The 23802-nt window shown below is 41.7% G+C and overlaps 1 protein-coding gene across 2 annotated transcripts; it reads right to left on the bottom strand.

Moving 5' to 3' along the window:
- Positions 1-574: 574 nt before the first annotated feature.
- Positions 575-22040, bottom strand: znf1035 (zinc finger protein 1035). Of its 2 annotated transcripts, XM_028979435.1 has the most exons (3): positions 21711-22040; positions 16014-16061; positions 575-8598 (listed from the first exon to the last, which is right to left on the bottom strand). In XM_028979435.1, exon 3 carries the CDS (start codon positions 8569-8571, stop codon positions 883-885), a length of 7689 nt encoding a protein of 2562 aa, XP_028835268.1. In that variant the 5' UTR covers positions 8572-8598; positions 16014-16061; positions 21711-22040; the 3' UTR covers positions 575-882. The 2 variants fall into 2 exon arrangements, with proteins under 2 accessions (XP_028835268.1, XP_028835269.1); XM_028979436.1 differs by lacking the exons at positions 16014-16061; positions 21711-22040 and having other exon boundaries at positions 575-8099; positions 8182-8311.
- Positions 22041-23802: the final 1762 nt, after the last annotated feature.

Genomic DNA, 23802 nt, shown 5'->3' with positions numbered 1-23802 from the left:
AAACAAACAAATAACTAACTAAACACAATAAAATGAAAAAAAGCTCCAGCAGGAACTAAATCTGTTTAATTGAATCCCCCACTTGCTTTGTATTTGAGTTTCTTTTAATGATGTAGCAATTTGAGAATTATATAAGTTTAGCATTATTACTAATATACATCTAGACTTGTTTTTAGCATGTCAAAAATGGAAAAATATGCTTGAAGGCTAAGGTTGAAGGCCTAAAGTAAACCTGTAAAAATTGAAATGTTAATACCAACTATATAACAACTGTAATAAAAGCTTTCTATTGGCTTATTGAAATAGAAAACAATTATACACTTATACTAATTATACTACAAAATAATATTAATTTTATAATGTACTTGACAGGTGAATGACAGAAGCAAAGGCATTTACAAAAAAAATGCAATACAAAAATGTATTTAGTATAAACATACTGAATATAATTTGAACCATTACATTTTAAAATACTGCTGTGTTACAGTTCAATGCATTTGGAGTAAACATTTTACAATGTCTAAATGTACACAGCCTTTAAAAAAAAAAAAAAAAAAAAAAAAAAAAAAGGTGGGAGTAAGGGATATATATACACACACACACACATGCAAGCACATGTAACTCCTCTGTAACTTCGTAAATGTTCTAACAACATAACAGATAAAACGTAAGAATTTTTATGGTTTTATAGGAATCAAAAATCAGAAAATACAAAATGTACAGAAGGTAGTATTGCTGGACAATCATTTTAAACTATATACAGATTAGTGGAAATAGTTTCCACCTTATAACATAAAAAATAAGCTTTGTTTTCAAGAAATTCTGATATATACAAATACACCTGGAAGTGCACTAGGGGAGGAGGGGGAAAAAATGTCTAGATCACTTGCTTGTGGTGATTCCTTTTGAAAGAGCAGCACTGGAAGATGAAGCAGCTGCATGACTACACTGGTGCTCTTCCAAAAGGTGAAAAAATGCAAATGCCTTGTCACATTCTGTGCATTCATAAACAACCTGTCCAACATGGCTTTCCTGGTGCTTTCTCAGTTGTGAAAGTTGACTGAAAGACTTATAGCACATGTCACAGCGGTGCTCACCGCTCCCATCGAGCCTGTTCTGGACAGTGGCATGTTTCTTCTCATGCTGTGACAGTTCTTCAGCTGTATTGTAAGCTTTGGTGCAAACTGAGCACTGAAACTGCCAATTCTGAGTGTGGGAAGCTTGATGAGCTAAGAGAGAAGATTCATTTACAAATAATTGTGGACACTTGTCACAGCGATGGAGTCGCTCATGTATTTGTTGGTGTCTAGTGAGGTATCGCTTCTGTGTAAATCCTTTCCCACACACTTTACACTTAAAAGGACGAAACTCTGCATGCCACTTCACGTGTTCTTGAAGGTCCCCCTTGGACGAGAACCGCTTCTTGCAGACGGAACATTTGTAGAAGTCCTCCCCTACATCAACCTCTTCATCCTCGTTCTCTGAAGGCCCAGGAGATTTGCGAACAGATCGATGAGAAGGCTGTGAAGGCCCGTTGTTCACGTGTAGACGTTTGCGGTGAGCACAGTGGTGCCGCCGAAAAGCCTCACTGCCCAAAAAGCTATCGCCACATTCTGTACACTCGTACTGTGCAGCAGCAGTCAAATGGCATTGCTCGTGGTCTACAAGTTGCTCTTTGGATGCAAACGTCAAATTGCAAATATTACACATGTACGAATGTAATGAAAGGTGGTTCGCCAACTCCATGGCTTGAGCAAAACTTGCTGGGCAAATTGGGCATCGATACAAAAGTTCTGAATTTGGGCGTCTATCTGAAGACCTTCCTTCATTCTTTACAGCATGCTCAGAATCCTTCTCGTGTTTCCTTATGTGATTCAAAAAGTGATGGCGATAGCTAAAGCTCATGAGACACTGAGTGCACTGGAAATGGTGCGGCCCAGACGCTTGGTGGCTTAGCTGATGCTTCTTTAGGTGTGAGCCGTGCAAAAAATGTTTGTTGCAGTCAGGGCATGAGTATGGACGCTCTTTTGCTGCTTTGCATCCATGCTCCGAGAGCTGCTCCGGATCTTTGTACCGGTGGTTACAAATGCCACATCGATATTTATTGGGTGAAGTTGAGTCAGTAAGGCCTGGCGAGGAAAACGATTCGGTAAATGTAGGAAGCAAGGGTGGAAGATCTTCGTCCGGCCCACTGTGAACCCTGCGGTGCTCCTCGCGGCTTACTTTGCAGGAAAAGGTTTGGTTACAAAGGTCACAAGGGAAATTGTCATCGCGGTGGGTCTTTATATGCTCTGCCAGTTGGGAGTGCCTTGGGAAGGCCAGCTGGCACTTAGAGCAGCGATGAGGGCGATTCTTCGTATGTGTGTGTTTATGCGTGCGCAAGGCAAAGCTTGTGACAAAGCCTCTACCGCAAGTCTGACACTGGAACTCAGACTTATGGGTCCGCTGGTGTTGCTGCAGGTTTACAAGCTGGACAAAGCATTTGCCGCATTCTTCACACTCAAAAGGTTTCTCCCCCAGATGGCACCGCTGATGATCCTCAAGGCTTTCTGAAGTTGGGAACGTCTTGCCACATACATGGCATGGAAAGTAAGGTGCAGAGTCAGAGTCGTCATCACTGGTGGTGCTCTCGGCACTTGTATCATGTTCTCCAACAACATTTACTTGAGCAGTGTATTCTCGTGATGACGAATCACCTGCAACTTCGCAATCCGATTTTTTTTTGGGACCGCTATGCTTCAACCAGTTGTGCTTGCGATATGATGCTCTGGATGTATAGGACCTGTTACAGGGCACACAAGTGAAACTTGGTTGGGTTTCATGTCTCCGATGAACATGTGTAAAATGCATAGCCAGAGACTGCTGTCGCCAAAATCTACAACCACATATACTACAAGCAAATGGCCGATTTGGATCATGGCAAACCTTATGCATATCCAAGTCAGATGGATAGCGAAAAGACCTGAAACAGACTGAACAGATATTAGCATGCTTCTTGCCATGTTGAGTTCTTAAGTGACGTGTGAGTCCATTCACATGCGGAAAAACCTTTCCACATTGTTTGCATTTACAAAGATTTTTCTCTTGCGCCTCTCTTCCATGGTCCTCTAAATGGCTGATAAGCCGAAGACCATCTGTAAAACTCTGATCACATTCAGAGCACTGATACTTGTTGATGACTGTTCCTTTCTCAGAATCGGTTCCATGCTCTGCCAAATCAATGCTGCTTGAATTATGAAGATCTTTGCAGGAGAATTTGGTCTGCAGAACTCCAGTTCCTGTGGAAGAGTCTTCATTGAACAGCAGAACTTTCTCAGGGAACTCTTGGTCTGGTGTGACTGCTGTGCCCTCACCCTTCTCTTTTTGTAATGTAACACCTGGTTCCTGACATTTTCGAAGATGCTTTCGCAGGGAATATTTGCTCCAAAATCCTTTATTGCACTTTTTGCAGGTGAAGGGGTATATTTGGGTATGTGTGCGAATATGCATGCTCAATGCACCATTGTTCATGAAGGAGGTATTACAGTGTGGGCAAATATAGGATTTTTTTGTTTCTGCTACAGTTATGTTCTGTGTTGTGTTGTTCTGATCATCATAGATATCATTCATAGGTTCCTCTTTAATTTGTATAGTTTGGGATGTCTGCTGCTGCAATTGTGTAGACACCATGGACTGGTTTGAAATTTGGTCATCCCTATGTTTGCTGAGAAAATGTTGCTGGAGCTGCGAGAACAATAAAAATCGGTCACTGCAGTGTGTACAAGAAAATTCCCGGATTTTAGAAGGGTTGCTCGTCTTATGATTTGGAACATCTGGTTGCTTGGAGATGGCAACTTTACAGTTCATCTGGTGACTCCCAAAATCATCAGCAGCAAAGCTCTCACCACAATGGTCACAGAGCACATTTTCACCCTTTGAGACACACTTGGTCAAGTGGCGTTGCAAATAGTCTCGCCGAATAAATCGCTCACCACAGTTAGCACAGCCATATGGTTTCTCTCCTGTATGAAGGCGGGTGTGCACCAGCAGTTGTCCATTATCTTTGAAACGACGAGGGCAGTAGGCACACTGGTACTTCATTTTGTTTGAATACTGCCCTTGTATTCGCTGCAGCAGTTTGGAAGTCTCTCCTCGGGGAATTGAGGGGTCTTCTGCTTCCGCTGCTTTGGCCAGTGAACTGTTCTGCAAGGTGTGCTTGCATTTCATCAGGAGAGTATGTTTGCTTAGTGATGACTTGTGTGAGAATAAAGTCCCACAGTGTTTGCACCTAAAAGGTTTGTCTGAAGTATGTAGAAGGGTTGTGTGGCGACTCAAATTCTGCGTACTGGTGAAACACTTTGAACAGTGCTTGCATTCAAACAATTGTTCTTTTCCCTCCAGATTATTTTGCCAGCCTGTTCCCACACAGTCAGGGCTGATTTTATTAATGCGTACTTCAAGGCGTCGTCTCTTTCCCCTACAGCGGTTCTGATGTAGTTTCAGATGATCGTATCGGGAAAAACAGCTGTCGCAGGTTTTACAGCGATAAGGCTTCACGTCAGTATGGGTTAGGATATGACGCCTTAGATTTCTGGTCTTTGAAAAGCTTTTGGTGCAGAATTTGCATTTGAACTGACCATCAGTCTCACTTCTGATGACAAGGTTGGTATTTGATTGAGAGTGAGCTTCTTCATTTATCAATGCAGCCTGTTTCTGTCTAAATAAACCATCACAGAAAGCCTCATGGTGAAGATAGCGACGCTGACTTGCATATTTATGGCCACAATGCATGCATGTATATTGTTTATCCCGAGTGTGGACTGGAAGATGCTTGAGGAGGTAGCTTCTGTACCTGAAGGACTTTGAACAATGGGGACACCTATGTGGAAGTCGGTCTTTGACAGGTTTGAGAAGGTTTTTGTTCTGAACTAGACTTGTAGCTGCAGTGGCGCCACAGCAATTCTTCTCATGGTTATTTTTATTGTCTTTCCTGCTGAATGTTTTGTCACACTTTGCACATGAGTGTACCACAATTGTAGAGGTATCTTTGCCATCACATGTCCTCTCATGTCCAGTAAGCCTCATCATCTTGTAGCACTTGCCACATTTTGAACAAGGAAATATAGTTTTGGAAATATGGCCTTTCATATGTTTTGCCAAACTACTGGACCAGACAAATGCTTGTGGGCAGTGAGAGCACTTATAGTTTTTCTTCACCTCGTGTATCACATGACTTTTGGTTGGTTTGTCAGTCTTCTTAATGTCTGTAACAGGTTTAGCTTGTGCAGCGACGGGTTTTGTAACCTTGCACAGTTCCATGTGAACTTTAAGCCGCTCTTTTCGGTGAAAGGGCATCCCACATCCTGGACAAGTAAAAGGTTTTTCTCCAGTGTGAATACGAACATGGCGAATCAGTGCAGCACGACTGCAGAACTGGCGCCTACAGAGACTGCATTTAGATGAAAATTTGGGTACATGACTCAAGCAGTGCTCACTTAATGCTGTGGCATCCTCAAAGCCTTTCTTACATACAGAGCACATGAAATCATTACTAGCTGCCATGTTTTGTGGTACTGGATCTTCCACGTTTGGTGGCATTTCCTTCTGAGCTACTAACTTCTGTTTGCGTTCATGACTAGCCACGTGCCTGAGTAGAAAAACAGGATACCTGAACTCCATAGGACAATCAGGACATTTAAGCATTCCCTTATTGATGTGCGACTGCCTGTGCTGGATCAATTCTGAAATTGTAGGAACAATTTTCCTGCAGACAGTACACTGAATCCTTCGCTGATGACATTTTTTATGAGCGCTCAAGTATGCAAGCTTGCTAAATCTTTTGCCACATTCCAAGCAACAGTATGGTCTGTCTCCCCTGTGAAGTGCCATGTGCTTCTTCAAGGCGCCATGCTGCTGAAAAGTTTTTCCACAGAATCGGCAAGGCAAAGTGGACTCTTCATCACTCTCTTCACCTGTTGATTCTTCTCTCTGTTTCTGGTCTACTTGCAGAGACTCTTCCAAGGGCTTAGAATCCATTCCCTTCTTGGCAGTGAAATGCCTTCCACTTTTTTCAAAAAACCGATGTCTTTGCATGTGTCTGTAAAGTCCAGAACTCCAAGCAAAACCGGCTGGACACAATTTACATTTGTACTTCATGTCTTTCTGAAAACGTTGGGAAGTCTCCTTTGTAGCATCCTGAGCTCTGTTAGAATCATCGGTTTTGGAAATCTGTTTAAGCTTAAAATGAGGTAGGCACGTTTTGCTTAAATGCCTGCTCCGATTTGCAGAAAGGCTAAAGGTGGCCGAACAAAGTGGGCACTTGTACCGGGAACCTACTTTGCTCTTGTGGCTGGTGGTATACTGTTTAAGGCACTGCTGACGTAAATGCCGCAAACAGTTGTAGGAATATTTGAATAAGCGAGGACAGACAGGGCACTTGAATCTTGCAGAAGTTGCGTTCAAGTCTGCATCATTTGTCTCATCACCCGTGTGAGTTCTGATGTGAGAATTATACTGCGCTCGTAGTTTGAAGCTTTTGTTGCATATTGTACAACGTATTAGTGTGGTAGTCTCATCTTTCTTACAGAGGTCAACAAGCTTTACAAAGCACTCAGGAAACTTGGGAGAAAGATTATTTCTAGAACCCTCAAAGGGCTTCACACTAAATTTTTTAGTAGTTTGTTGTTCCTTTAGCACAGGGGACTTGACCATAAAAAGGCACTGACTCATTCGCTGGTGGCGACGCATAGAACAGCTCTGAGAGAAATACAAGCCACAGTACGTGCACTGGTAAGGTGTCTTTTGCTTGTGTCTGCCCTCATGCAGGAGATTAGCTCTTTTTTTGCTGAACCTCAGAGGACAATAACGACATTTGTATGGTCCAATTTTTTTGGGGGATAACGAGGCTTGATTCTGTTCAGTCAGTTCACAAAGGTGTTGCTCTGCAAATTTTTGGTCAGTGAAGAAGCCACCACAGGTGCAATGTGTCAAAAACTGATGCTGAACGTGAGCTCTGTGGTAGTGTTCAATTAGCTGATCTGAACTTTGTGTGGTTATTTGACAGGCAGCACAATGATAGATGTTTGTCTGGTCTACACTCTGGCCCAGAGAACGCTGCAAAACGACAACAGGTTGCATTTTTTTCTTCTGAATCTGTGAAGTTATTAATGGATTGTCAATTATGGAGCATGTGTCCTTAGTTGAAAGCAATGAGGGGTCTTGATTTTGCACCTGTGAAAACTGGAAAGGCTTACTGAAGCGTGCACGGAGTACAGGCGGAATTCCATCATCTACCAACTCCTTTTGTGCAGGGTCTCCATCAGTGGTGCCCAGTACAGCCTTTGTCAAACCTGGTGGCTTTGTACGAGTTACACAGGATTCGTTCATGTTTTTCCCTGGATCCTCACAGTCAGACCGCTGTCCATCAGTGTGCTTCATAATTCCTTGATCCAGATTGGTGTTTAGGCCTTCTTCTGTACTTTTCAAGCATGATTCCAAAAACCCAAAACAACTGCGCTCCACCTCTTGATTGCAGGCATCACTGCCCAGCACCTTGCAATGAGACATTTTATTGCCAGATCCTGCATAAGAGATCTTGGGTTTACTGGAAGTAGGCTTTGCAACTGGACTTACTTTGTCATCAACCACAGGAGGAGAAAATTTTTCAGAATCAATGACATTCAACAGCACGTTTTCAGAACCTGATGTGGCCAAGTCTCCTCTCAGTCCTTCCTCCTCTTCATTTCCCTTTTCCTCCTTTGGGTTAATGTTATCTTTAAGATATTCTAAATTTTTAGAGTCAATGATATTTGAATCGGTCATCAGAACATTTTCAGAAGCAGGTGTGGCCAAGTCCTCTCTCAATTCTTCCTCCCCTTTATTTTCATCCTCTGGGTTGCTATTGTTATACGTTAAAGTGTTTACATTTTCTGAGTCAGTCATCAGAAACCTTTTACAGGACAGTGTTGATTCATCCTCCCCTTTTTCATCTTCCTCGTCCAGGCTACTAATGTTGGAGTATTGCTCCTCAAGCAACATATCATGCTCCTCATCCTTATTTTCTGTGGTGCACTGTGAGGTACTCGGCAAGGTTTGAACTACAGAAATTGCTTCCTGGTTTCCTGCAAAAGAATGAGAGTCACTGTCCAAAACTTTGTCACATTCCAGAGACCCCTCTATCTCCGACTCAGAACAGCTACTTACATCAGAGTATTCATTAAGAGTGGAAGTCAAAAAAGCACCGGCTGGTTTTGTGTCTTGCAAATCTGAACAAATATCAAATGCTGTGCTGGTAACACTTGAAACTTTTGATTTTACCGGAGAAACATCCACCTTGCTGCTTTCATTGATACAGTCCTTCTCTGAATTTGCATCTTCCTGTAGGCAAGGTTCCTGCTGCACATTGTGCAGTCCTGTGTTTGAATCACAATTTGATGCAAACTGCTGTATTTCTTGAAAACAGTTCTCCCGATCCTCCTCCACAAGGTTTTCAGGCCGACATGAAGAATTGACTTTTGTGTCCAGCAGGATGTCCAAAGATCTTGAATCCGTTGATGCCTCTGTCCCAAAGCATGTGCCCCCTCCAGGATCCATGCTGTTGTCTCAAATGGATCTAGTTGCCTAAAAAATTAAAAGTTTTAAATTAGTACCAAAGCACTGACCACTTACCATTTGCATAAAGAATGCTACAGCGTTCCCAAACAAATCATTCTAATTACTGTTCATGTTTAAATATGACAATTGGTGTAATCATACAGCGAACCACAAATAACTAAACACATAAAACATTATTCAAACCTACAATGCCTTGATTAAAGACTTGAAATGTTTAAAACCCTTGCTGATTAACAAACCAGGACAATTTGTCGATTTGCATGCGAGATAATAGGGTGGTAGTAACCTAGCGGTTAACACTCTCACCTATGAACCAGAAGACCCAGGTGCAAATCCCACTGACTTCCATTGCTTCCCTGAGCGAGACACTTAACCCTGATTGTAAGTTGCTCTGGATAACGGCATATGACAAATGTAGTAAATATAAATGTATTGCAAAAAGCAAGTAATAACTAAAATAGTAATAGGGTTGGTGGCGTATCCATCATTGTGGGCTACAACAGCGTTCAGACCAAACATGACATGTGCTGCGCTTTGCTCTGAAACCCATTATTTTCTATGGCTTACATGATGAGGAAACTCAAGGTAACTCAAACCTCATAGCAAGTGCAGCACATGTGCAGTCTGAAAGCGGCTTACCATAAAAAGGACAGAAATTTGTTTACTCTGCTGCATGCCCCCTTCGGACAGACAGAGCATCATCTGCCCATGCTCTGCCCATTCGGCTGCATCTGCCATTCGCCTGGTCCCAGTGCCCACTTCTCAATTTTCATTGCACTTAGACATTGAGGGGGCAGTGGTGGCCTAGTGATTAAGGAAGTGGCCCCATAACCAGAAGGTTGCCGGTTTGAATCCCGATCCGCCAAGGTGCACTGAGCAAAAGCACGGTCCCCGCACACTGCTCCCCCACTCAGGGTGATGGGTTAAATGCGGAGGACAAATTTCACTGTGTGCACAGTGTATCACATGTGACAATCACTTCACTTTCACTTGAGGGGCATGAGCGGGCAAAGGGAGGCAGGGGGTCTTTTCCCCACCCTCACTCTCCATTTGCCAGCTGGGGTTGGGGGCCGAGAGGATGAGCTGGCCACCACCCTAGGGTGAAGGAAGACCATCTCCAGAGCCTATGGTACACCCCCCCCCCCCACTCTGGGGGTGGTGTTCCCTGGATTGGAGAGATTAGAGTGAGTATGAAGTACTACACAGAGGTTTATTAATACCTTAGCAGATTTATCAACGCTGATAAACTCACCGTCAGACCCTGCCCGGAAATTAGAACGTAAATGCCGTCGAAGTAAATTAAACGTACTCCGAATAGCTTGGAAGGAGAGCCTACTTAACTATAAGAAGGCTCTTAGCGCGGCTCGATCAACGTGTCTCTCCTCGTTAATAGAGAAAAACAAAAATAATCCTGGATTCCTGTTTAAACCTATAGCCAAACTAACCAGGAATAAGACAGAAGCGGATACTACCACTCAATATCATCATAGTAGCAATGATTTTATGAATTTCTTTAATACTAAAATAGTCGCGAATAGAGATATAGAGATTTAAAGCACAACAAATAGCTCAGCGGATATTTCTATGGAAAATAATATTCAAATATTTGATCACCGATTAGAACGCTTTAACCTTATTAAAGAGCATGAATTAATTAATCTCATCGTCAAATCAATGTACTTGCGCTTTGGATCCAAATCCAACAAGGTTCCTTAAGCAAATAGCACCCGATATTATAAATTCTATCCTCAAAATTGTTAACTTGTCGCTTTGTACGTGGCCGGTGCTAAGTTCATTCAAGGTAGCAGTCATTAGACCCCTGATTAAAACTGGGATCTTGATCCCAGTCATCTTTCAAATTATAGGCCAATATCAAACCTTCCATTTATATCAAAAATCTTAGAAAAAGTCGTAGCCCAGCAGCTGAGCGCATACCTGCTTGATCTGAGTGCAGCGTTTGACACTATCGATCATGCTATCCTCCTTGCCAGGTTAGAGAATGTTATTGGGATTAAGGGAACAGCCCTTGAATCGCTCAGATCATATTTGACCAACTGATATCATTTTGTGGACATCAATGGTGTTTCGTCTTCACATAGTAAAGTAAAGTTTGGTGTTCCACAAGGTTCTGTCCTAGGTCTGTTACTTTTTTCCTATACATGTTACCTTTAGGTGACGTCATCCGCAAACATGGTATTAGCTTTCATTGCTACGCTGACGACACACAGCTGTATCTGTCAGCAATGCCAGATCAGAGGCAGCAGCTGAACAAAATAGAGAATTGTCTGAAGGACATTAGTTAGTGGATGCTCACCAACCTTCTCCTGTTAAGCCCTGACAAGACAGAAGCTCTTGTACTTGGGCCTCAAGCAGCCAGGCATAAGCTGGCTGACTACACCATAACCCTGGATAGCCTTTTTATTTCACCAAGTATTGAAGTAAAGGATCTAGGTGTCATCATTGACAGGGTGGTAGAAGCCTAGTGGGTAACACACTCACCTATGAACCAGAAGACCCAGGTTCAAATCCCACTTACTACCATTGTGTCCCTGAGCAAGACACTTAACCCTGAGTTGCTCCAGGGTGACTGTCCCTGTAACTACTGATTGTAAGTCGCTTACAATCATTGATGCAGGTCTCCCCTTCAATTCGCATGTAGATAATGTCAGGATAGCATTCTTTCACCTTAGAAATATTGCGAAAATAAGAAATATCATTTCAATTCATGATGCAGAAAAGTTGGTCCATGCATTTATTACATCAAGGTTAGATTACTGCAATGCATTACTGTCTGGATGCTCTAGTAGGTGCCTGAGTAAACTCCAGCTAGTACAGAATGCTGCAGCCAGAGTTCTAACTAGAACTAGGAAATTTGACCACATCACCCCAGTCTTACAATCACTGCACAGGATTGACTACAAAATACTACTTTTGACCAATAAAGCTCTAAATGGTCTCGCCCGCAATACCCGAGTGAACTTTTAGTTCTTTACGACCCGCCACACCCCCCTTCGATCAATGGGTGCAGGGTCACTACTGGTACCAAAAGTACAGAAGGTCACAGCTGGGAGCAGATCATCCTCCTATAGAGCTCCGCAGTTGTGGAACGGCTTGCCTGTCAGTGTCCAGGACTCAGACACAGTCTCAGTGTTTAAATCCAATCTCAAAACCTGTTTTTATATTGGAAAACCTGTTTTAGCTACCTTTTATATTCCCCAACCATAAAAGAGGCCAAATTCTGCAGCAGGATGGTGCCCCATTACATACTTCCATCTCCACATCATTACATACTTCCTTCTCCACAAATTCCTCAAGGCGAAGAAGATCAAGATCCTCCAGGATTGGCCAGCCCAGTCACCAGACATGAAGATCATTGAGCATGTGTGGGGTAGGATGAAAGAGGAAGCATGGAAGATGCAACCAAAGAATATTGATGAACGATGGGAGGCATGCTATTCCTGATGACTTGATAAATTGTATGAATCCTTGCCAAACCGCATGGATGCAGTCCTTAAAGCTCATGGAAGTCATACAAAACATCACATTTGCATTTACATTTAAGGCATTTGGCAGACGTCCTTATCCAGAGCAACTTACAACGTGCTTTGATGTTACCATAAATGAAGTGATATATTCTGGTTCACTAGTACCCCCAACTATGAATACAATATTTTAAATCCCTCTGTTGAAGTTTCTATACATAAGTAAGACAGTAAGAAGGTTACAAGTTAATCTAAATATTCTCTAAAGAGGAAGGTCTGGAGCTGCCGTTTGAAAGTGCTCAGTGACTGAGCTGTTCTGACCTCAAGGGGAAGTTAATTCCACCACCGAGGGTCCAAGACGGAGAAGAGTCTAGATGAGTGTCTTCCTTTTAACTTCAGAGATGGAGGGACCAGGCGAGCTGTACTGGAGGCTCGGAATATACGAGGTGCATCGCTATTTTGAATATGATGCATGCAGCTACTGGGAGCCAGTGGAGGGAACGTAGCAGAGGGGTGGTGTGGGAGAATTTGGGGAGGTTGAAGATCAGTCATTCTGCTGCATTTTGTATTTGTTGTAAGGGTTCTTAATGGTACATAGGGGTAGACCAGCTAGAAGGGAGTTACAGTAATCCAGTCGTGAGATTACTAAGGACTGAACATTATCTGGGTGGCTTGTGTTTACAGATAAGGACGGATTTGTCTGATATTGTAGGGAAAGAATCTACATCAGCGGGAAAGATTGCTGATGTGAGTCGAGAAGGAGAGTTGGTTTTGTAGAGTTTCTATTGTCACCCCCAATGTTGCAGGCTGTTGTGGCGAAGCCGCTAGGATACTATGTGGTGAAGAATCTGCTGGAATGAATATTAGTTCAGTTTTGGTAGAATTGACTGAGGTGATGGGCTGCCATCCAAGATGAGATGTCAGTTACACATGCAGAGATATTGGAAGCAGCATATAGAAGCAGAGTCGAGTGTCGTCGGCTTAGAAGTGGTAGGATAATCAATGCGAGGAAATTACCTCACCAAGTGATCTTGTGTAGAAAAGGAGTACTGAGTACTGAGCCTTGAGGGACACCAGTGGAGAGTCTAGGTGAGGCAGAGGTGGATCCTTTCCAAGTCACTTGGTAAGATTGCTCATCAAGGTAAGAAGCAAACCACTGCCATGCTGAGCCCTGAATTCCAAGCCTCTTCAGGATAGACAAGAGTGTCTTGTCGTTAACTGTGTCAAATGCTGCAGAGAGGTCAAGGAGAATGAGTACAGATGACAGTTTTGCCAATCTGGCCACATGCAGCTTCTCAGAAACAGCCAGAAGGGCAGTCTCAGTAGAATGAGATGTTCTGAAGCCAGACTGGTTAGGATCCAGGAGGTTGTTCTGTGACAGATGAATTGTTGACGTCTGTAGGATCGGTGGTGGGTTTCTTCAGGATTGGAAGAACCCTGGCTGTTTTAAAGGCAGATGGTACATGGCCAGATGACATTGAGCTCTTAATGATATAAGAAATGAAAGGGATGAAGTCAGGAGAAATGGTTTGGAGCATTGCTGAAGAGATTGGATCTAGTGGACAGGTGGTTGGATTGCCTGTAGATATAATCTGAATGATTTCATCTGATATTACATTTGGATCTCACAGCACCACTACTTAATATGCAGACATTATTTTTGTATTTGCAGTAAATTTGTTCAATTTCTGTACTGGTGACAAAACCTGTCTTGATTAAATGATAAATCTTTTTTCCGTGAAACTAATTCATTTCAATGCATTAAACATAATTTGGTAGGGTTTTAGCTTTTCATATGAGATATTTCGAACACCAATTGATTGTTAATAGCAGTTGTTTCTACAAAATAGATAAGAGACAACATTTTAGTCAGGGACTGTATTTGCATGTGAGTGGATGAGAGTTGGAATGTCTGCTTGTGCATGTGGGTGCCTGCTTGTCTATGACTATGTGGCAGGTCGGGGGCAACAAGGAACCACATTTAAGCAGAGGAACAGGAATAATGACTAATCTCAAATAAAAAAAATCAAACCAAATAAAAAAGGACAGACTAGGTCAACTACAATAATAGTTAATTTGTCAACACAAATGACCATAGGAATCATGAAGGTCCATGCAGAACACCACCCCCTGCTGAACCCAGATGACATCAACTCATGTAAGTACCTTGATGTAAAATTGATCACAAATGTATTTTTTGTTTCAGTCAAGCAGAGCCTCTGAAGAGAACTATTCTGCATTGATGCAATGCAGAACATGATCAATTATATCATAACGTTGCTTGGTGATTTTCTGGAGGCAGAATCAAAATTCTTGTTAAAAAGTAGTGCTGGTGGTGACAGTGGCTACTTGATCTGAGTACAGCACCGCTCCGGGAAGGAGTTTCTGTGGAGGGAAAATGTATGGGTCTGAACTTCTCACGTATTATTTGACCACCACCTTTGGTCATGAAACAACCAGAAGACAACTGTGTATCTTATGTCCAACCTTGTTGATGCAAAAGCTGAATATAAGCTGATAAAGGGAAGGTTCTGTGACCTTGATGGGCGCCACTGTCCAAAGTGGTTTGAGCTTGTCTTTCGACATTGTATGCACCATGGTATAAAAGCTTGTGAACTCTAATCAGGTGGTGGGAGTTCTTCTTGCGAGTCCCCCCCCCATGTGCATGGTGAATTAAACTTGGAAAATGAACTCTGTTGACATTCATTTGCAGCTCCCCAGATGGAAAAATTCCCACCACATTTTCGAACCACCAATAGAATCAACCCCTTTGAAACACACACAAAGCGGGAATAAAGGAAATGCTGATCTTAACAGTCTCTTAGTGTCCAGAGATCTACAACACAACATTATCTTCTTACAGGGAGCCCCGTAGCGAGTTTGTAGACGACTAACTCCTCCCACAGCATAGTGACCATACTACCATTATAAACAACTGTGAGGCCAGTTAAGGTTCACACCTCTAACGTGCAAGGCCTCTTGAAACCCTACTCATTGGTTTAAGGATTGTGATTAGATTTTTTTCTTAAAATCAGTAGGCCCTACTGTGTACCATGGAACAAAGACCAGAGAGCTTATCAAGAATGTCAGATGCCTGCACAAGGCTTGAATGGATTACAAGACAATCACCAGGAGGTTGGGTGAGAAGGTGACAACAGTTAGTGCAATTATTGGTAAATTAAAGAACCATATACTGGTATTTCTCCATTAAATGCTTCTGAGAACAAGGCCACTGAGTGCCACACACAGCATGAAACACTACCCGGAGCGGCACTGTACTCAGATCAGGCTGACACAGTCACTAATGCCGCATTCACCACAACAAAATAAATAAATAAATAAATAGAATATAAAGATCACCAAGTAACGTCATTATGGTATAATCAATTATGTTCTGCACTGCAACGATACAGAATTGTCCATGAATGAATTTCAATGAATCAATTATGTGATTAATTTCACAATCCCACCTTCAAACATGGAGGTGGAAACATTTTCTGCCAAGGGGACAGGGCAACTGCACTCCCTCAGCCAGGGCATAGAAAATGGGTTGTGGGTGGATATTCCAGCATGACAATGAACCAAAACACACAGACAAGGCAACAAGTTCCACAAATCAGGTCATTTTTGTCCCCAAACCTTCAGGGATCTACTAGGACTCTGAAGGGAAATGACACCTTTCAACAAAACAATGTCCCCAAGCATATATAAACAAATACTAAGTGTGTTCAGAGAAAAACTAAAAGTTCGGAATGGCCCAGCCAGAGCCCAGACTTACACTACAGTGAAAAGTTCGGTGACACCTATTCTGTTGCGGTAACACAAGCACAAGATAATGCAGTAATCTTATTGCACGTGGTAAAAATTAACTACTCTGAAGTGTAAAACATAAATAAATAACCATATTTACAACAAAAATTATAACATGAAGAAGCCTACCTGTGCCACAGACAAAGCCCATTCTTGTAGTGTAGGAAACAAATTGTCCTGTTAAATAAAAACAATAAAAAAGGTCAGTGGTCAAATAAATTAAAATACTAAAGAATGATTAAGATAATCCTGACAAGCAAAATGTGAAAGTGTAATGTATATCTAGCAATATTTCGACAAATGAACAATTCTGTAAATGACAAACATTCTATATAGAGTAACTACACATGATTATTAAACTATATTATACTAACCTGCTTGCGTTACACAAGATAACATATAGGGTTTTCTTTCATTACATCATGAACATTTGAAGAAATGGACCAACACAAAACCCTGAAGATTTATGAAGTTAAATGGGGCAGTTTGATTTGTTTTATTAAAGAAAAGTTCTTAATTTGTATATCATTACCTCCAGAAACCACATACTTATTTACATTATAATTCACCTTTAGGCAATCCTATTAATAAAACACCAATGCAAGACAACTAAGTAAGAGCTACCACCAAGTAAGCCAGACCAAGGAACGGTCCACACAAAGAGATGTAGTACAGGCCAGGGTTGGGTATTAAAAAATTATCCCCAATACTAAATACAACACTAGTAAACATGGATTAAACGATTTATCACCCCTCAGTTATAAAGTCTCCCATAACCAGCCTAAATTATTACAGTCCTGTGAAATGATTTGAGAGACTAATCCTCCAGCACATCATCTCCCCAAACACATCGACCCGTACCAGTTTGCATATCGGGCAAACAGATCCACAGAGGACACCATTGCCATAGCCCTCCACTCTATGCCGAGCCACCTAGATCAGCAACAGAGCTACTTTTGGACACTCTTCGTCTATTACAGCTCAGCCTTTAACACAATAATTCCAGACATTTTCATCACCAAACTGGACAATATGAGTAAGCAGTGCGCGTAATAGTTAGCGAATATTGTTTTATTCACTCATACCAGTGAGAATATTATTAAAACAGTTTTGATTGAAGTATCTTCCTTGTCTTTTTTTGTAGCTAAATATGAGCAATTTTATAATAATGCAATTTATAAACCAGACTAGTTGATTATAGTCGATGAATAGTCCACTATAGTTTAGTTACAATCCTACTGTTATTTAAAAATGGGAAAATACAACGGAACCTGCAAAGAGAAGATCACTCTTTAATTGACCACTCAAGCAACAAAAAGCAATTGCTTAAGGGAAAAATAAGGCAGATAATTTGGAATATACCAAAAGGAATGCTGGAGACTTCAAACATGAGGAAGAAGTATGAACTTTCTGGTCATCAATGCTATGTCTGCAACAATCATAGCACAGACCATCATGTATACCCACATACCCATGCTGATACATGCTGGTGGAAGCATCTTGCTTTAGGGATATTTCTCACTGGTAGGGACTGGAGCTGGTCACAATTGGATGCCCTCTACTGGGCAAGTTGAAAGATTAAACTGTCCTGGAATGACCCAGTCAAGGCACAGAGCTGAATCCAAATGAATATCTGGACTGACTTAAAGATTGCTGGATAGAAGTGGTGATGTTAATATTTCTGCATGATGTTGCAATTGTAAAATAATTACTTGCAAGTTATCTGTATAATAAAGAGGAACTAATACTGTTGTTGTGTAATTACTTGTGAACTGTACAATCATTAGTTTAAAACAGACCCTCAGTAAATTGAAAAATTAGAGGTGCCACTGATGATGATTGACAGTTCTACCTACACAAAACTCCCTGAAAATCTACTCTTGATTAGAAATTTCAGAAAAAATCCAAACTGCACAATCTGGAAACACTATTCTTTCCTCCTCAGTTTACCTCTGGTATCGGTCCTTGACATAAGACAATGGTGCAATCAGTGGACATTACAACATGTTACAATTACAACGTAGTCACCTCTGGACAAGATCAACTTCCAAACCAACCTTGCATACAGATACCAGTACTTTTATTCAATTATAGTTGAGTCACTATTTCAGCACTCTATTTCAGACAATGCCTAAAAATACATACATAGTTGAATTTCTAAACTTTTGTCTGAACCGTGTGCGTGTTTGAGCAAATGTTGATTAAACGTATGCAGATTAAAATGAAATGTGGACTAAAATTATATTAAAGGCTATGGACTATTAAAATGTGAAATTACTTTCACACAAATTCCTAATTTGTAGTAAAACTATGAATCAGACAACCACAATGTCACAGGATAAAAACCCCACATCCTATCCTCGTCTTCTGGATGAAGACACGTATCCCCAACCCATTTGCTCCACTACTAATTCTAAGTAGCTCTGGATAAGGGCACCTGCTACATGCTGTAAACGTAAGTGACATATCTACTGATGTGTGTAGTCATGATTATTTTGTTGTCAGCATCAATAATAATGATATTTAGTGATAGTTAAGAGTGTTAGAAAATATCGATACGACAATATATCGGAATATTTTACGTGATGATATTTACGCGTTGATCCAGGGATATCAAATATAAATATTTTTGTATACAAATTTAGTCCACTTGGTGGTGCTGTTTAATGTTCAACGTAAAAATAAGTTCTCTATGCTGAAAGAGTGGCACTTAAATGCGATTGCTGAACTTCGACGGCAACTGATTTTCCCTTTAATGCGCACTGTGAAGCTAAATTCATTGAGTGAGTAAAGCATTTAAAATGTAGCGTATCAGCAGGCCACGCTGCAATGGCGGATTTTACGTCGATGTTGGGAGTACGATCTTACTCCAAGTATGCTGTTTCTGCAAGTTACTTGTGGTACCATCGGTGAGCTGCTGAAAGGGGAAATGGAGAAGTGGGACAAAAAAAGCGAGGACCCACTTTTTAAATGCTTTACTCACACAATGGATTTAGCTTCACAGCGTGTGCTAAAGCTACCATCTGTAGCCCGATTGCTGGAAAGGGTTTGAAGAATAAGAAGCTTTTTCAAATGCAGCACTACAGCCAGCAAGGTACTGCATGAAATATAAAAGTTGCTGAACTTGGTAGTTAAAATACATTAACATTAGTTAATAATATTTTAGTTGAGTTTATTAATATCATACTGACTGTGCCTTCTGTGTTCATTAAACATAGAATGGATTTGACACTTGCTGACACTTCCTGCACGTACACATTCAATTAGACCCAAACTGTCCCTGGCATGCCTGTTCCTTGACCCAGGAGTGATGGAAGCCTTTAACCATAAGGGACATCATGCATTTAACTTGCAAAATAAAATGCACAGCATATACAAAATGTACAGAGCTTTGTACAGAGTACAAAAAGTCCTAAGCATTGTCCTGGGGTACCAATTTTATATCAGGTAAAAAGTTTGTCTATTGTTTTCATTTGTGATTTAATAAGTTAACTGGAAAATACACAATACCAAGCTGAATGCTCTATCTATATAGACAGATGTGCCAACATTTTGAAACAAAACTTTGCTAATATCAAACAAAACTACGACATTGAAATGTAAAATAAAAGGTTGGAATTTTGACAACATACGTTTTTGCTTACATCTCGCTCTTTTTCATTTTCACTTTTGAGACTTTCAGTTATGCTGCTCTTTTTTACAGTTCCACTGCTGGCTTTTCAGTCGCTTCGCCCTGTTTTACATTACGATGCCTGAGAATACGGTTGGACTTCTGGCACAGTTCTGTCATGTGGGCGGGGCATCACGTCATAGGCCAGCAGGTATTTGGCTGAAAGCTCTGTTCTCCAGAACTATCACTGCGAGATATGTGGGCTAGCAGGGAAACTGTAAAAATGTGCCACGTAACTGAAAGTCCGACAAGCAAAAATTAAAAAGCTGTCAAAATTCCAGCCTCTTATTTTACATTTCAACGTCATATTTAGGTTTCATATTAGAAAAGTTGTGTTTCATAATTTTGGCACAAATCTGATTCCATAGACCTATCATATTGTCAGTCAAATATTCTACTGTGCTTGTATACTTACACAAGCACATGCGTACACATTGCACAAAAAAATACAAATACATACAATACAAAAGCCAAAATTTGTGAAACACTGCAGCACAGCACACACAACAAAATGTGTCCTCTGCGTTTAACCCATGGCAGCATGCAGCCACGACAGGCGCCCGGGAAGCACCATGTGGCGATGGTACCTAGCTCAGTGGCACATTGAACAGACAACCTTCCGGTTACAAGTCCATTTCCTTACCCACTAGGCCACCACTGTGAACCTGATGTTCTAAGCAATCCCAATATAGTGCTCTATAAAGTGAATAACGGATGCTTTGGACAGAATACTTTTGTAATTGATACTTCTTAACAATAAATATAGCTGACAAAACTAGCGATAAAATAATACAGATATAATTATATCTAAAACGCAAACAAATTCCTTGATATCTAGAACAGATTATGTGATAACAGATAAGACATGAGTGATAAATATTATACAATCAACATTACACAACAAACCATTAAATGCTGAATATTATTTTACTGACTTCTTACCCTTCAAGTGACTACATATTGTTTTACATTTAAATGTTATTATAAATAACGACCCCCAGCCAGTTTACTAAGATGAAAAGTACATACAGTTGGGTTACAGTTGGTAACATGGGTTATTAGAACATTAAAAACGTTCCATGGAGCCCCTTCCAGCAGGGACAATGAAAACAGTGCATGAGCAACACTTCATTGGTTTAAGGGGAAACACCCCCCATGGACTGACTGTGCATCTATATGGTTATTTTTACACTGACTACGCTTCGTTTGTAATGCTGAATGTATACAGAATACTTATTTAAAAAAACAAGCAGCGTGTTCACTGATAAACGGTACAGGCCCCCATCAATAGTGAAAGTGAAGTGATTGTCACTTGTGATACACAGCAACACAACGCACGGTGCACACAGTGAAATTTGTCCTCTGCATTTAACCCATCACCCTTGGTGAGCAGTGGGCAGCCATGACAGGTGCCCGGGGAGCAGTGTGTGTGGACGGTGCTTTGCTCAGTGGCACCTTGGCGAATCGGGATTCGAACCGCCAACCATCAAGTCCCTACATCTAATTAACAAGCAATTCATACATTTGTTGTCATACAACATAGCTTGAAGAGCTTTTTTTTTTTAGTCCCGAGGGTAACAAAAAGGAGCACTAATATTATATATATATATATATATATATATATATATATATATATATATATATATATATAAAACGTGATAAATTCACGTGTGCAAAATGTATGATCTGAAAAATATTACAGAGTGAAACCCTCTCTCCCGGGAGTTTTAAATGAGATGGGGGGAGGCACGTTCTACACAAACAACCGTGACAGATTAAAAAAGAAGGAAAAGAAACACTATGACGTTTGAATGCTCCGAACTTTCCCAGCACCACGGCACTGATACGTCCACCCAATTATGCTAGTAAACAAACTCAACTGTGCTAGCTTGCTAATAGCGGGTGAAATAGCACACTCCCAGGTGGATTCGGGCGACCAACGCTGCTCTTCCTGCGCGCATACGCTCGCAACTGCGGCGCGGAAGCCGTATTTACCGCATAACGCTGGACGAAATCAGCTTTACGACAGGGCTGCCGTGCACGAACGTGTCGAAATCCACGAGCCTGCTGCTACAGCCCGCTAGCTGCAATGGCCTCTCTGGCAGTACGCAGCCGTCCGGACCTTCTCGGTGCGCTGCCCCTGCGTGCCCACTTACCATCGCGGGTGGACCTAACGCATTTCGTCGCGCGAAGAATCCTCGCACGCCAGCCGGGACGTATCCGCGTCTGCAGCTCCCGGAACAGTGACGACGACGACGACAACAACAACAACAAAAAACTATTAATGATACAGGTCTCTGTCGTTCTCGTCCCCTTCCCCTTCTTCCAAGGTATTTCTCAGACAATGTGTCGAAGCCCGGGTTATTTCATGACGTCGCAGGACGGAACCCAATCAGGTCGGAGGTACGTTGCGAAGAGCCCGCCCCACTTTCTACGGGGCTTCCATTTCGTAGCGAGTGCTTGCGCAGACACGTCTTTGCGCAGCATGGTGGGAAGTGTTATAAGATGGCCACGCCGCCACGGGTCCATGTGCCGCACTCGGAGGTTCACCGTCCCTGGCCGTTCCCCGCCGTGCCCCTCCTATAGCCCTATGCGACAGAAGCCCCAAACACCAGGATTTACTCTCTAGTTAGTTGCCGGACCCAGGTCGAACTGTGACTGTTTTTCTAATAATAACTCAAAACTAAGAACATTACAAAGGGTTGCAACTGAATGTCACTCTTACCTGACAGGTTGAAAACAACCCTCACAACAGACCATGTCAGGAATGGTATAATACTGGGAAAGTACCAATGTAATGGAGTGACATGAGAATGACCTGGTTATTTGAGCCACATCACTTGCTTTATGCCATTAATTTCTGGACACAAAGGGTAGTAGTCACTGCTGGGAAAATGCATAAAACATGAGATGTATCAACCAGAGCAACAAATACTAATGGGGATCACTCCTGGAAAAAAAGAATTGTCCATTGTCCTGGACATGCTGGACACAAGCAATAAGCATGGAGTACATACAACAGTTCTGACTAAGGGGGTGGTATCCTGTGGAACACAGTAGTCCAGTAGTCCAACATGAATGCTTCCCCATTTATTACCTCTGATGTAACTTTCAACTTATTGTCCAGCAAGGCAAGAAACATTCATATTGCCCAATCAGGAGGGCTTGCTGAATTATTTTAGACAACCAGACAGTTTTTCAGTCCTGCTACAGGAAGTACTCTAATTTAAGATCACATTGCTGACAACCATCTGCGTTGTACATGAGGCTAAGAAGCGGGCGGAGTGACAACAGTTTGGCTGGGGCTTCTCTGAATGCACAATTGAGAAAGCCAGGATTAGATGTATTGTGAAAAGACTGGTTGCCCCCAGGATTTCTGTGATTTGAACACCGGTCTTGCTGGTACACATACACATCGTACACATGTGTCAGTTCAAGGGGTGGATCCTCTGGGGGATGCATTTGAAGACCATAAGTGGCTAGACACTAACTCACCCAGTTTCCATACCCACTTTTCACTAATCAAATCCCTTCTCGAGACCTTGGGACCAGGGAGAGGACTCCACCCAGGGCAAAGATGCCAGTCCTCCTAGTGTCTTGGGACCATGGTAGAAACCAGTGCCAATACGTGGAGCATGCAAACTCCACACAGACAAAGGTGGGGCCAGGATTCAAACTCATGATCTTTGAGGCCAAGAGGCCACAAAGTCAACAACGCCACTGTGCATTCTATTGGTTTGACAAGCCTATCCCAGTTCAAAGGCTCTTTTAATCTTTCTTTCCCAGGCCAAGGCAAAAGCCTTTAAAAATGTGGTCCATTAAGTCCTTTGTAGACCAAATGCTCCAGCCCCCAAATTAGGAGAACACCATGAGTATATGTATTTTTTAAGTGTAGGGTCATAACCTTAGCTTATTGAAATTTTAACATCAGATTGTCTTACCAGGATGTGTCTGAAAAGAAAGGTCTTTTTTTTTTTTAATTTTTCTGATTTGAATGTTGCCTTCTGATCCAAGTTCACAAAAATCTCTACATCATTATAACCAGCTGGTTCAGGCTTCTACGTGAAACCCTTTGCAGTATTGAAAATTAGCAAAAGCATGCACTCGAGATAGTACTGTGTGCATTGCACACTTGAGAGTAGTGCGTACCCAACGGAATAAGAGCACAAGCATGTGTGAATAGTGAACAGCACTGTGTAGATAGCAAAGTAAGCCAATTACATTTCTGTGTGGGTGGGTTTATATTTA

Source organism: Denticeps clupeoides, chromosome 5 (assembly GCF_900700375.1).
Source record: "Denticeps clupeoides chromosome 5, fDenClu1.1, whole genome shotgun sequence".
In the NCBI taxonomy this organism is placed as follows: domain Eukaryota; kingdom Metazoa; phylum Chordata; class Actinopteri; order Clupeiformes; family Denticipitidae; genus Denticeps; species Denticeps clupeoides.
The sequence above is the reverse complement of the archived record's forward strand: the minus strand, read 5'-3'. Positions and strand labels throughout refer to the sequence as shown.

Bases quoted from the DNA above. Each gene is read 5' to 3' on its own strand.
- znf1035 (XM_028979435.1), bottom strand. From the start codon at position 8,571: ATGGATCCTGGAGGGGGCACATGCTTTGGGACAGAGGCATCAACGGAT.